Below are 13,069 nucleotides of genomic sequence, written 5' to 3' on the forward strand. Positions count from 1 at the left end.
TCTTCGCTCTAGGATCGAGGCAAAGCGCGGCGTCGAGCGTCTTAATGGGAACATATTGTCTTATCCTGGAAACGTAGTGTAACATAACCTGCTTTTCTCAAGTGGTTAAAAAACAAATGATTAAAATTAAATCAATATCACAGTATTACTACTAGTTAATATTATAAAGCTGAGTTTGTTTGGTTGAACTACTGCTTCGAACTGAAAGAATCATCGTGTTGAACACGCGGGCGAAGCCGCACGAATAGATATATACATACCTGTTAACATATTGTTAAATCTCAACTAACAGCTCGATGGCAACTCGCCAAGCATGCCAATCGGTACTACGCGCGGATAATTGATACTGTCGATGAAATATTTCCACTGATTTCCGACAATATTATTTACATGACTTTATTTTATTGTATGTAATTGACGCCACTGACGCAATGTTAGGTTGATAATCGTGAGTTCGATTTCCATTCAGGGGAATGACGATTTTAACTGTTTATCTATCGCCCCACTCTTGTAGACAATGCTCAAGCGCAAGGCTCAGGCGTTGAATTTCACCGTTCAACGATATATCGTGAAGGTAAAAAACATTAAAACAGAACTAGAATAACTCTAGTCCAACTGGATATACCTCATAGACAGATTTTTTACATAAAAGATAATATATATAAAAAAAGATAAAAAACCCTAAATCCATGATTGAAATAATTTAATTTTTGTTTCAGCATTCCTACCCTGCAACCATCCATCATCAAAATTCGAAAATATGTGCTGATATTCAAAAATCTAGTAAGCTGAAGACCTTATAATGGCAACACCGCCCGAGTCGCCGGTAGAGGAGCACGCCTACGAATTAGAACCCAGTAGAACCCCGAAACCGATACCGGTAGCTTTGGAAGAACTGTGCCGACAAACGAAATTTTCGAAACAAGAAATCAGAGTCATGTATAGAGGTTTTAAAACGGTGAGTTCAGTTTTTTTTTCTCGCTGTATCCAGCATACAGCTGGGTGAACTTTAAAATTATGTTGCTCTAAGAATTAGCTAGAGCCAGGTGCTTAACAGGTTTTAATTGTGTGAGGCTATCGTAGCGCTGTCGCAAAACCAAACTGTGACGGTTGTGCGTTCGATTCTCACACGGGAAATAATCGTTTTCATTTCGTCGCTCTGGTTACAGCACAAAGCGTGTTGTATACCGCTATGGAGAAAGGAGTGTCTCAACACTAGTTTCCCTCTGCCTATGTTGCTATATGCGTAATACAATGGGAAGCGAGGGTTATTTAAAAAATCTGTCGACATTTAAAAAATAAACCACACACGACTACAACTGTATTTCCATTCAGGATGAAATAAAAGACTAAAAATTTCACGCTCCCATACTTTGGCGCTGTAATTGTTAAATTTACAAAGCGAATTCACAATTTGTTTTCAGTGGTTTTTTTTTTTTTGCTTTTTATTTAACGCGCGGCTTACAAACTTACTTGGTGTTGTTTCTATTTGAAAAATATTATTATCTAGCGACCTTCGAGGCTTCGCCCGCTTAATATTATTGTATATTATAGCCAAATTGTACAAAATCTTTAAATAAGTAATAGACTACGTGATATTCTGACGTATAAGCTGTATTAAAGTTACATTTTAATTTATTTAGTAGGTTTTGCTTAGTGTTGCCCAAATGCAAGAACAAGACGAGACTTAGCCAGTCTTGGTCTTGGTCTTGCGCCAATACACCTGGTCTTGGTCTTGGTCTTGGTCTTGCGCTCACAGTCTTGGTCTTGGTCTTGGTCTTGGTCTTGGTCTTGCAGCAAGAGTCTTGCAAGTCTTGCAATTACCTATTAGTCTATTACTATTTATTAAAGTTTACTTTAAATCTTAAAAAACGTATTAGAATTGGAACATTGTGAGCTTGAATTAACATAGCCATAGTAAAGATCAAGCAGATTAATAAATAACTGAAGATTTGATAAGAAATTCGAAAAATCAACTGACCTATATGTCGTTTTCCATGGAAGTAACTGTTTCTTAATAAACATTTATGATTTATAAGCTTACATTTGCTAAAACATGTAAAAAAACAAATTAATTACAATAACTTGACTGTATTTTAAAGAACAATACTTATCTGTCTAGAAAGAGATTGAACCCTCAACTTATAAGAAATTTAATAAAAGATTTGTACGATTTATCATTTATTTGAACAAAAAATAAAATACAACACTAATCAACAGCTTTATCATTAGGTTATGATACTTTATATCAATTTTTTTGACCAACTATTAATACAAAGTAACCATCTGGCTGACTCATCATTTAACCTATTTCTATGTTTTCTAATTACTAATGATGCTTTAGAAAATAACCTCTCAGCAGGTACTGAAGTTGCAGGTATTGAGAGAAAATCACGGGCCATTTTCGATAAAATCGGATACTCTGTCTCATGCGTCCTCCACCAATCTAAAATGTCTTCCGAGCTGGCAGTTCTTGGTTTTCTCAGGTACTCCTCCAACTCGTCTATCACTAAGCCTTGAAGACAAGATCCAGATGACGTCGAGGGACATTCATAGAGTTTATCAAAGTCTATTACGTCTTCATCTTCATCACATACTTTATTTTCTTTTTCTGGTAATTCCAGAGATTTGTTCAGTGAGTGTAGACTTTTATATTCTTCATAAAGTTCATTGAACTTGCGCAGACTTTCTGTTTTAAGTTGCTTCCCCCACATTGTCAGGTCAAAAGTCTGAGCCTTATGCCTTGGGTCTAAAATTAAAGAAGTACAATAAATCCAGTTGCTCTTCTTGTAATGTTTAAGCATTTTGTCTCGAGCTGCTTGGAAAGCTAGAATGAGCCTTTCATCCACTTCAGATCGATTAGGTTTCTCATCTAACTGTTTTACCATAGATTCAATTTTATCTAGCAAGAGATTGAATGATACAATGACTAGCGGTAATGTAACATATTTGTCTCCACCAAGTTTTGTACTTAAAGTTTATTAGAAATTTATGTAATTTTTCGAGTACCTGCCATTCATTAGCTGTGATTTAAAAATCATTTAATTCGGTGACAGAACTGCACAATATGTCAATGCCCGCTCTCACTTTTAAACCAAATCCAATCATATCATGTGTGGAATTCCATCTCGTTGGACAGTCAAGAATGGCATTTAGATTTGATGGCACGCCAGCTGCTTCACAAGCAGACTGAAACTTCTTCTTCACTATCTCACTTCTTTTTATTTTACTGGAAATACTGCGTAACTTTGTTACAGATGTACGCGAGTCAGCAATATTTGGTTAGTGTCAGACTCATAGTGTAATGCTAAGGTCTTTAATAAATCTTGTACACCAAGGTTTAAAATGTGAGCAAAGCACCGGAAATGTTGATTGTCTGAATCAAAGTGTGGCGGCAGCTGTTTGCCCAGTTCATACATAAATTTGGTATTTGCAGTTGCGTTGTCGACCGTGATACCTTGTATTTTATCAATTATGCCATATTCCAATAAACATTCATGGAAAATCGTTGCAATATCTTCCCCAGTATGTCGACCGCGTGATGGTATAAAATCAAGAACTACAGATTGATACTTCCATTCGTTGTCTATATAATGAATAGTAACCCCGTAGTAACTCCTACCAGCAATTGACGTCCACCCATCAATGGTAAAAGACATTTTAGATGATAATTGTTGAAGTCGTTCCTTGAGATTCAATTGGAGCTCTTCAAATCGCTCTTTGACTTTCCTTCTAAGTGTAGACCTTTTAGGAAACACCATATTAGGGCAAATACGTCGAAAATATACTTGTGTAGCTTCGTCATCGAAAAATGAGAAGGGAAGATATTTTTTCACCACCCAATCAACTGTAGCTGTCGTGATGTTGTCACTGCTGTTTTCCGACTGAACCAAAACAATAAATCTTGCGTTATTATTTAAAACATACTAGGTTTGAGCGTATAAGAGGAGGAGGTTTGTTGTTGTTAAATCGAGAAAATCGTTAAATTGATATTTGTTATATTAAGGTTGCACTGTACTGTAATTTACCAAAATAAAGTACTTAGTTGTTACTGGCCGATTAAATGAAAATATGGGTGTTTATAAAAAATATTTAAGACGATAATTACATACTTAATATGTCGCACCCCTAGATGAAAACACCACTAACTCAAAAATACTTACGTAAGTTAATGGCGTTTTTGAAAGTATCGCATGAATAGCTACGCAGAGTTATAATTCTTTTAACTGTTAAAAAAATATTCTTACCTGTCCACTTCTTCCAGCGGTTACTAAAAAGCTTGTGATATCTCCACTTAATTTTGGTTTAACAGGAAGAAATATTTCTGATTCCTTTTTGTGGAAAGATATTAGATGTTTCCTTAAGCCTGAAGTGTTTCTGTTTTTCATTTTTATTTCAATCTTTTTATGTTGGCACAATTTACAGAAGGCAGTTTGGGATGCATGAATTATTTCGAAAAACTCCTCAAATTTGCTTTTGGGTCTTTTAGATCTGTGACTCAAACTCTCGTTACTCGGACTAGAATAATTTGAATCTTCGTCACTCATATTAAATTGTACACGTGATACGTTTTTAGAAAACAACGAGAATTAGTAAAAACAATTATTAAGTTAGACTCGAAGCACAGCTCAATTGGAAATGACTGGAATTAAAATAATTCCTTTATTTATTAGTACGTTTCCTTGCTTTCTACCGCGCCTGTAGGTACTCTTAAAATTCGAAATTATTTTGCATGAGTATACCTACGCCTACGCCCTATGGCGGCAATCAAATAGTGTCAAATGTTATGATTTCGGCGTGGCGGCAACGATTGTTTTAGATTTCAAAAGAAGCCGCCGGCGCGTGTATCATAACCATGTACTTCCGAAAAGCGGCAAATTTCTTTGAGAAGTAAGTACAAAACCTTTGATGCCGCGTTATCAAAGTGCCGATGGTTAAAACATAACTATGCATGCACTCAGTTTGATTTTAATAGATAGGTCCAGTTTTTCATATTCTTTGCTACAGTTTTTTGCGTCTCATAGAATTCCTAAGCGTACCTACCTATACACCGAACTGTTACACCTAACTACTCAGTGAAATAGCGCTAAGTCCTAGCTGCAAGACGCAAGAGCCTCGCAGGCTATGTCTTGTTCTTGCTCAAATCTTGCACGGTCAGTCTTGGTCTTGGTCTTGCTAAAAATACGCGGTCTTGTTCTTGTCTTGGTCTTGCAAAAACGCAAGAACAAGACCAAGACTGCAAGACCAAGACTGAATTTGGGCAACACTAGTTTTGCTTGAAAGTGGAATCCATCCTCAGAAACTTTACCCTCTTGAATGGTGGAAGTCAACCCCCTGTTTTGTCTTGTTCCAAGAGCGAGAGAATCAAGTGTTAAATCACCTTTTGTCCAATTTATACAAAATGCGCGTTTGGTAGCGAAATCCCAGGCCCCATTTCGCCTTATTGAGCTGCAAAAATCTTATCTTTGTAATGACAACTTTCACGTTGACATTGACACGTCCAAATTGCTGCACAATGATGTGGAGAAAGGATTTCATGTTTCCAAGTAACATTTTAGAGACGTTTGATTTTGTTGGTTAGATTCGATTCCCACCCAGGAAATGAATGGCACGAAGACAAAGCGCGGCGTTGAACTCCGCCACTCAACTCTCAATGGTTTACAATTGGGAGGATAGTGGTGGGGAAGAGAAGGTTTAGAAGTGTTCAAATATTCCGTTCCCCAATATACTCTATCTACTCTGCTATATTATACGGAATTATACAAAAATATGTTTTCAGCAATGGCTATCTAATTTATGAAAACAAATGTCAGTCGTGTCAGTTTAACATAAACACTTTTGTATTTCAATTCAAGTTAGAACGTTCCATGTTATTTCGATAAAGGTGTGGATGTATGGACATTGTCGGCCGGATACGTCGTCACATGTCGTGTGGTACAGGCGGGTCGTGTTTTAAGGTTAGGTGGTACACGTTATATTTACAATATGATCATATCAGTATTATCTTTTTTTTCTCTTCTTCTCATCTCATCTTTTCAAATATAAAAATATGAAACCTGAATCCGCCTACTTGCCTGTCTGTCAACACTATTTTTGCCCAGATCGCATGAAGGTATCGAGCTGAAATTAATATCAGATATCCAGGTGTCTAGGAGCACAGAAAAAAATAAAACTAAGTCAACGCAATCAAAAGATACGTGCTCTCACTTCTTGCCAAATTTCCTAATTCTAGGTTACCAAGAATTTCCCTATAGGTTTTGATTACGCGCTGAAATTCATACTCGTACAAAATGCGGCTAAAACAAAACTTAAGCGCTTTAATTTCAGATTGTTACCTGCATGCGTTCTTGACTAAAATTTCTTGACAGACGGACAAACTAACAGCCAGATCCTATATATCTTACAGGAGTTCCATTTTTTCTTTTGAGGTACAACAATTCCAAACTATATTGCATTTCTCCATTTAGATCACCCTCAAAGCCGGCACGACTCACATCGGACGTTGCTTCCTAGTCCAAACATATATATAACAGAAATGGTAAATCTATTTCAATAGAATTTTTAAGACAATCGATTTAAAGTGCTTGAATTGCGACGATAGCGTCATATAACAATTGAATAATATTTTATGTATTTTTCACTTACTTCTTTTGCTTGATGTCGTCTGTAAACGCGTTGGTTGTTAGTTAAATTACCATTAGAAGCATTGGCTATATTTGAATTGACTTCCCAGATTTGCTAGGCTCATCACACATTGTCTTAAAAATTGGAGGGAAATAGTGGAGAAGTATTTTAATACTAGGTTCCCTTGGCTTACCTGTTATTAGGTATAAAGTGTGATATAATGTAATTTATGAAACTATTAATATCTTTTTCTTAAGTTGGTTAAAAATCATATTCTAACCCATCCAAATAAAGGCCACAGCGATATCTACTTAACCCAGAGAACTAGGCCGCCTCGCTTGCTATGTATATTTACATTATTATTTTCCCGCCTAATGAGTTGCCGGGACTGCTAAAATAAATAATTAAAAATCTAAGGGTGGCAGGAAAAAAATAATGGGATGGGTATTTTAGCTTTTTTTAGTAATGGGTTCGATTCTCACTCGGGGGAGTAACATATTTAATGTTTTCATTTCTTCGCTTTGGTAATGAGGCAAAGCGCGGCGTTAAATTACACCACTCAATATGCAATGTCTTGAACATTACAATGCGGTGCGTGGGGAACGAAATGTCTTAATACTAAATTCCCTCTGCCTACTTTGCTATATGTGGGATACAGCGGGGAACTAAAAAAGCCTTTTCGTTTCCAATTTTCTTTCCCACAGCAACTTTTGTTGTAGACCAAACAATATTTGTTGTTTCAATGAAAAAAAATCCTAGTTTCATTTCCAATATTACAAGGCATAAAGTTCCCCAGCTGTTGCCTTCAAGCGTTATAATATAAGCTTGTATATAAGGTAACAGCTAAAAACGTAGAGGTCGTCGACTGTAGATGCGACGGGTGGGTTCGATCTCCGCTCATGGAAATATATTTTTTAAAGATTTATTTTGCTTATTTAGAATTTTGCGGTGACAATGGTGTTATTTATTGTTTGTAAATATTCTGTAATATGTAGGAAATATGGATGGATGATGGAATAAATGACAAAGAGAGAGTAGTTAGGTTAGGGTAGTCGTACCGGAGTTCCGCGAATCAACACGCGAAGCCTCTAGAATTCGGCGGAAAGTGAGGAACGGTATTAACATAACACTCGGTTCCCAGGTTTCCTCTGCCTACCCTGATATCTGCGGATTACATCGAAAAGCTAAATAAAAAAACACTCTCCGCACAAAAACAACACAACACCCTAAATATTCTAATAAACAATATCTTTCTTATATTTTTAGACACTAACACGTAATGGCAGAGCGCAAATAGTAACGTAAATTTATTTCGCGCAAATAATGACTTAAACAAAGACGGCGCTATACGTTTTTGATAGGAGCGAGCGAGACGGAATGAGTTTTGAGAACTTCTTTAAGGTTAGTAGGTGAAGTCGACGACCGTTTCCGCCAAAAATAGCACTGTCAATTTGACAGACGAAAGCTATTTAAATATTGTGAATTATAGATTATAATATGTTGATTTTATATTTTTTTTATTTATAATCTGTTTTATTTTTCGATTATTATGAGGGAATATTACATATTTATTTATTTTTATTTTCTTTTATTTTCTAAGAGGCCTTGAGTATGTCTCTCAAGGTAATGTGACATTTATTGAAGAAAAAATGTAAGTGTAAAGTAAAACTGAATTAAATATTATTTTAAAAATGTGAATATCATAATATTATCCAAAGTCCAAACGTGCATTTCCTCTACACATATCTATTTTAAATGAAACTCTTTAATCGCATAATCCTGTATACTTAACTCGTATTGTCATTTATAGAAAAGCCCGACGTATCGAACACATTACAGTCTACTTCACGAATTACAACAATTTTGGCACAGGCTTTCTAATAATAGAAAATAAGAAGTCAGTTAACATTTAATATAAAGATTAAATAACATATTTTTATGCCTGTCGTGGCGTAGGAGAATCAGTGTGTGAGCAATCGCGGCAGGTTGTGGGTTTTATTCTCACTCGAGGGAATTAAATATTTCATAGTTCGTGACATAGCGAATAACTCAAGAGCGTCGCTTGAAATGGTTTGACCACGTTGCGCGCCGGTCTAGGAACATGTGGGAAGACATTATTTTGCTACGTCCTTGGGATAGACTCCCCAGACATCCAAGAAAGCAAAATGAGCGTCATGATGCAGGACATGAAAGCCAATGGTTTACCGAGGATGTTAAAGATCGTTTTAAACGGAGTAGGCGGAGGTCGCAGACAGACTGGTAACAACGGTCTCAAATATTACCTAATGCTAATAATTTCACATATATACGTACATACATAATATATGTCAAACTCATAACCTTTTTGTTTGAAGACGGCTAAAAATTTAAAATTCTACCTACCTAAAGTAGGCTTGGTTGAGCCTAAGAAGTAATTCTTCCGAATGAAGGCCGTTAATGAACTTTGGTAATGCCTATTGCCAAATATGATTCAGCCACGCGAGCTCGCGTGCGTGGAGCTTGTCTTTGTTGTGAGAAATGTCTGACTCCCCTCCTTGGTAAGCATGAAGGAATAATTTAGATATTTTGGATATCAATCTTTTTGGTCTTAGAATTTTGTCGACGATTTTATTAGGTCAATTTGTAATGATGTAACTATGTGATAAAATATTAATCAAATCTAAGAAACTGCACAAATTGACAATGCAATAATATGATGTTACTTAGTTGGTAGTGGTAATTGAACCTGCAACCATCGTATTTAGTCAGACGTTGTCCCGACATGTCCTAACATTGATCTTAATGATTAAAATGTATAATAAATATATTTATTAAGGTCATCGTGGCGCACCGGGACCCGGCACACCGGCACAGCGTGTTGTCGACGGTTGTCGGTGATGAATTATTTTCATTTTTGGAAAACGCTTTTACGCTTTGAGGCTACATTCTTTATCCGCACTGCGAGAGATTGGAACTCACTGCCGGCATCTGTATTTCCTGGGACATACAATGTGGGGGTTTTCAAAGAAAGGGTGAATAGGTATCTTCTAGGCAAGCGTGCATCACCGTAGACCGCATCAACGCTCGCCAGACTTGATGCGGTCAAACGCAAGCCTATTCCATATAAAAAAAAAAAAAACGCGGCGTTTCGTGCACTCAACATGCAATGTCTAGAAAAATGGGGAACGGTTTCCTCTACCTACCTACCGAGTATGCGGGATACAGCGTGAAAACAAAATATTTTTTTATCTGTATTGCTATTTACACAGAAGGATTGCTATGCACTAATTTACTAAAATATAAATATAACGCAATAAACGTTGCCAAAATGATTTCTATTTTTCGCTACAAACTGACAACGTTAATTGTTTGGAACATCGAAATGACGCTATGTTTGCATTTTTCATCAACATTCCCTATTTTTTTCGGCTACTATAGTCTGTTTGTTTTTTAAACGGACGCAGTTGACCGGTGCATTGTAGTTTTAAAAATATCTATATATTTATTGTAACTATACTAATATTATAAAGATGAAGAGTTTGTTTGGTTGAAAGTTCTATTTAATCTTAGATATTGGTGGTTCGAATTGAAAAAAATACTTTGTGTTGGATAGTCTATTTATTGAGGAAGGCAAAGGCATATTACATCAGGTTAAGCTAAAAAAAAACTAAAGAATTTCTTCTCGCATTGCGAATATGTCACAAACAATTCTATCCCTCTGTAAAGCTGGAAGTAAAATCTAATTTGGTATACCTACATGAATAATATTTTTTTTTTGTTTCAGGAATGTCCAGAAGGAGTGGTTCATGAAGACTCCTTCAAAGATATCTATGCCAAATTCTTTCCTCATGGAAGTATGTATAGCTTTTATTGTTTATGATATTCAAATATTATCCAAGCGTGCGACCGTAAAGGCGATAGTAGAAGTAGAATTCAAGAATAAGATTTTTTCGAAGACTTTCATGGCTTTTATGCAATTAAAATGAAACTACTTTTAGATGCTTTCTCTCCAACCTTTTGGAAAGTGTGGTGGGCTTGGGCAAGATACGATCAGCTAATTCTGCAATAATCTAGGCCAATAGTATTTCAACTTATACTGCAAAGTTTTCGACGCGTCGGGTTTCCAAATGTGTATATATACGTAATTAATCCGGTTATAATCGTAATTAATCAAATTAATTAAAATTTGAATTACAACATTGTTTTTCAGATTCCGCGTTGTATGCACACTATGTGTTCAAAGCCTTCGACGTGAACTGCAGCGGCGCCATTAGTTTTAGGGTGAGTGTAAATGTTTTCCAATTATTCATTTAAAAAATAATATTCTGCAGTGGTCGTATCCAGCCATCGTTGGCTAAACATTGGCAAATCTCAATTTGAAGTGAAGAAGAAGAAGTGCCGTATAAAAGAAGTGGTCGGAACATACCCTTATGAACCCCTTGAGCTTGGTCGATATTCTGCTGTCGCAGCCCACGTGAACGAGAAAATACTATATTAAATTTTACATCATAAACTTCACATAAGCAAAGTTGCGGGCGAAGTCTAATTAATCTATACTAATATAATAAAGCGGAAGAGTTTGTTTGTTTGTTTGTTTGTTTGTTTGAACGCTAAGATCTCTGGATCTACTGGATCGATTTACTATGTTTTTGTTTTGTATGAAAGCTGCATTCTTCAGAAGTGCTATAGGCTATATAATATTACATTACACATATGTACTAATAAATTAAAATACTTTCTAATTTGACATGCAATATATTCTGCCATGTTAATAACAACCGTCGTCGCTACGCGACCGCGTTCGTTACCGCGTCATTTTGATATTCATCCTTATGAAAATAAATATAATAGTGACTTTTAGCATTTCATCTAGATTGAAATTATATTTCTATAGAAATTGTATTCTTATATTTCAAGCAGGCGTAGCCGCGTCCGGGTCCACTAGTATATATATATAAGTCCATATATTTTTCATGTCACCGGCTACATTGACGATCAAAACAAGCTCATTAAGCTGAATGTATGACTTCGCGTAAAGCATTCTTACGTCAATAAAAATATTACTATTCAAATATGAGTATAAGCCAAAGGAAAAACATTTCTTTTTTGTTTAAAAAGCTGATATTGTGGTACGCCACTAAACAAACAGTATCTCGGAAGTTGGGTAGTGCGTGGAGATCGCTTAACTAAGAACCTTAACACTTAACTCTAAGATCTCTCTGCCTACACTTTACACGGGATACTGCTTCAAGCTAAAAAGACAAAGCGTAGCGTTGAGTTTCGAAACACAATGGACAATGTCTCGAAAATTGGGCAATAACTACAAAAAGTATATAGTTTAGTTATAAATGTATTATGTAATTTTTTTAACGTTAAGTCCATTACCTACTGTTTAATTAATTTGAGTTAAGTGGTCGTAGTAGAGCTGTAGCGTTTTTAATTGTTTCACTTATAAATTACAATATATTTTTTATGGGTTAAGGGTCATTGTATTATAGTATACGATTAAGCCCGATAATTGTAGGTTCGATTCTCTGCAGGGAATTAATGTATTTAGACTAGACATTTACTTATTTTTGCATCTTAAGTTCTAATCGTACCACCTGATTTCCTTCGCCACTTTATAAGCATTCTCTAAAGTTGGGCAGTACGTTAGGAACAGAGTGTCTTAACACTATGTTCGTTCTGCCTATCTCTAGTGCAATGGGAGAGCATATTCCTGACGTCACACGCAATAGAACGGGCTACCATTACTATATCCTGCTCGCTTCCCCAAAACAATTAGAATATACAAACAAAATTAATTTTAATGAAATTTATGATCCTCCACGGTTGCCGGAGTTCATCCCACTGGAGCTATAAAGTGTTCAGAATTTATTTGATGGGTAAAATTAATGTTCACGTAAACTGTTGTACCTGTATAGCTAACTAATATAGCTTAACTAGTTCAATTGGTTATAGAACCTTCGTTTTTTAGCCTTTTTCATTTTGTAGAGTAGTGATCACACACTTCATAAAATATAGTGTGAGACTCTGTTCTTTCCTTTTCGCTCTTTAAGAATATCTTGACGTTTACGTTCTCATATAGAAAAAAATAAATCAGAGGAAGGCAAAGTTAAGTCACCTTCCAAACAAAAAAAAACGGAATCAAAATCAATATAGCTTAGGAGTAACAATGCCACAAACAGACATACAGATAACACCCCCCTGTTTTCTTAAGATTATAAAGTATCTAGTAAAGCAATCACTTGCTTTTCTTACAAAATTGTTTACGTGTTGTTGATGTTCTTTGACTTGGAAGTAACTTTTTAATATTCAAACTTTAGAGACACTGGTTGTTGGACGTTCTCTAAAAGAAAAATGGCGATACATTTTTTTATTTTATTTGTTTTTGTTGTTAAGTTTATTGTTGTTTTCTTAATGACTTGTAGTTTTTTATGTCTAGCTTGCTTCTGTAACTTCTCCT

At 35.6% G+C, this 13,069-nt stretch overlaps 1 protein-coding gene across 1 annotated transcript in view; it reads left to right on the forward strand.

Moving 5' to 3' along the window:
- Window positions 1–13,069, forward strand: part of LOC146530503 (A-type potassium channel modulatory protein KCNIP1) — a 45,902-nt gene that overhangs the window by 22,522 nt on the left and 10,311 nt on the right. The window contains exons 2-4 of the mRNA XM_085199879.1: window positions 720–958; window positions 10,388–10,457; window positions 10,814–10,884. Of these exons, the coding sequence (XP_085056005.1) occupies window positions 803–958; window positions 10,388–10,457; window positions 10,814–10,884 (297 nt within the window). The 5' untranslated portion in view covers window positions 720–802. The remainder of the gene's footprint in view (window positions 1–719; window positions 959–10,387; window positions 10,458–10,813; window positions 10,885–13,069) is intronic.

This window comes from Heliconius melpomene, chromosome 17 (genome assembly GCF_056956725.1).
Source record: "Heliconius melpomene rosina isolate 202511_hmr_F chromosome 17, ASM5695672v1, whole genome shotgun sequence".
In the NCBI taxonomy this organism is placed as follows: Eukaryota; Metazoa; Arthropoda; class Insecta; order Lepidoptera; family Nymphalidae; genus Heliconius; species Heliconius melpomene.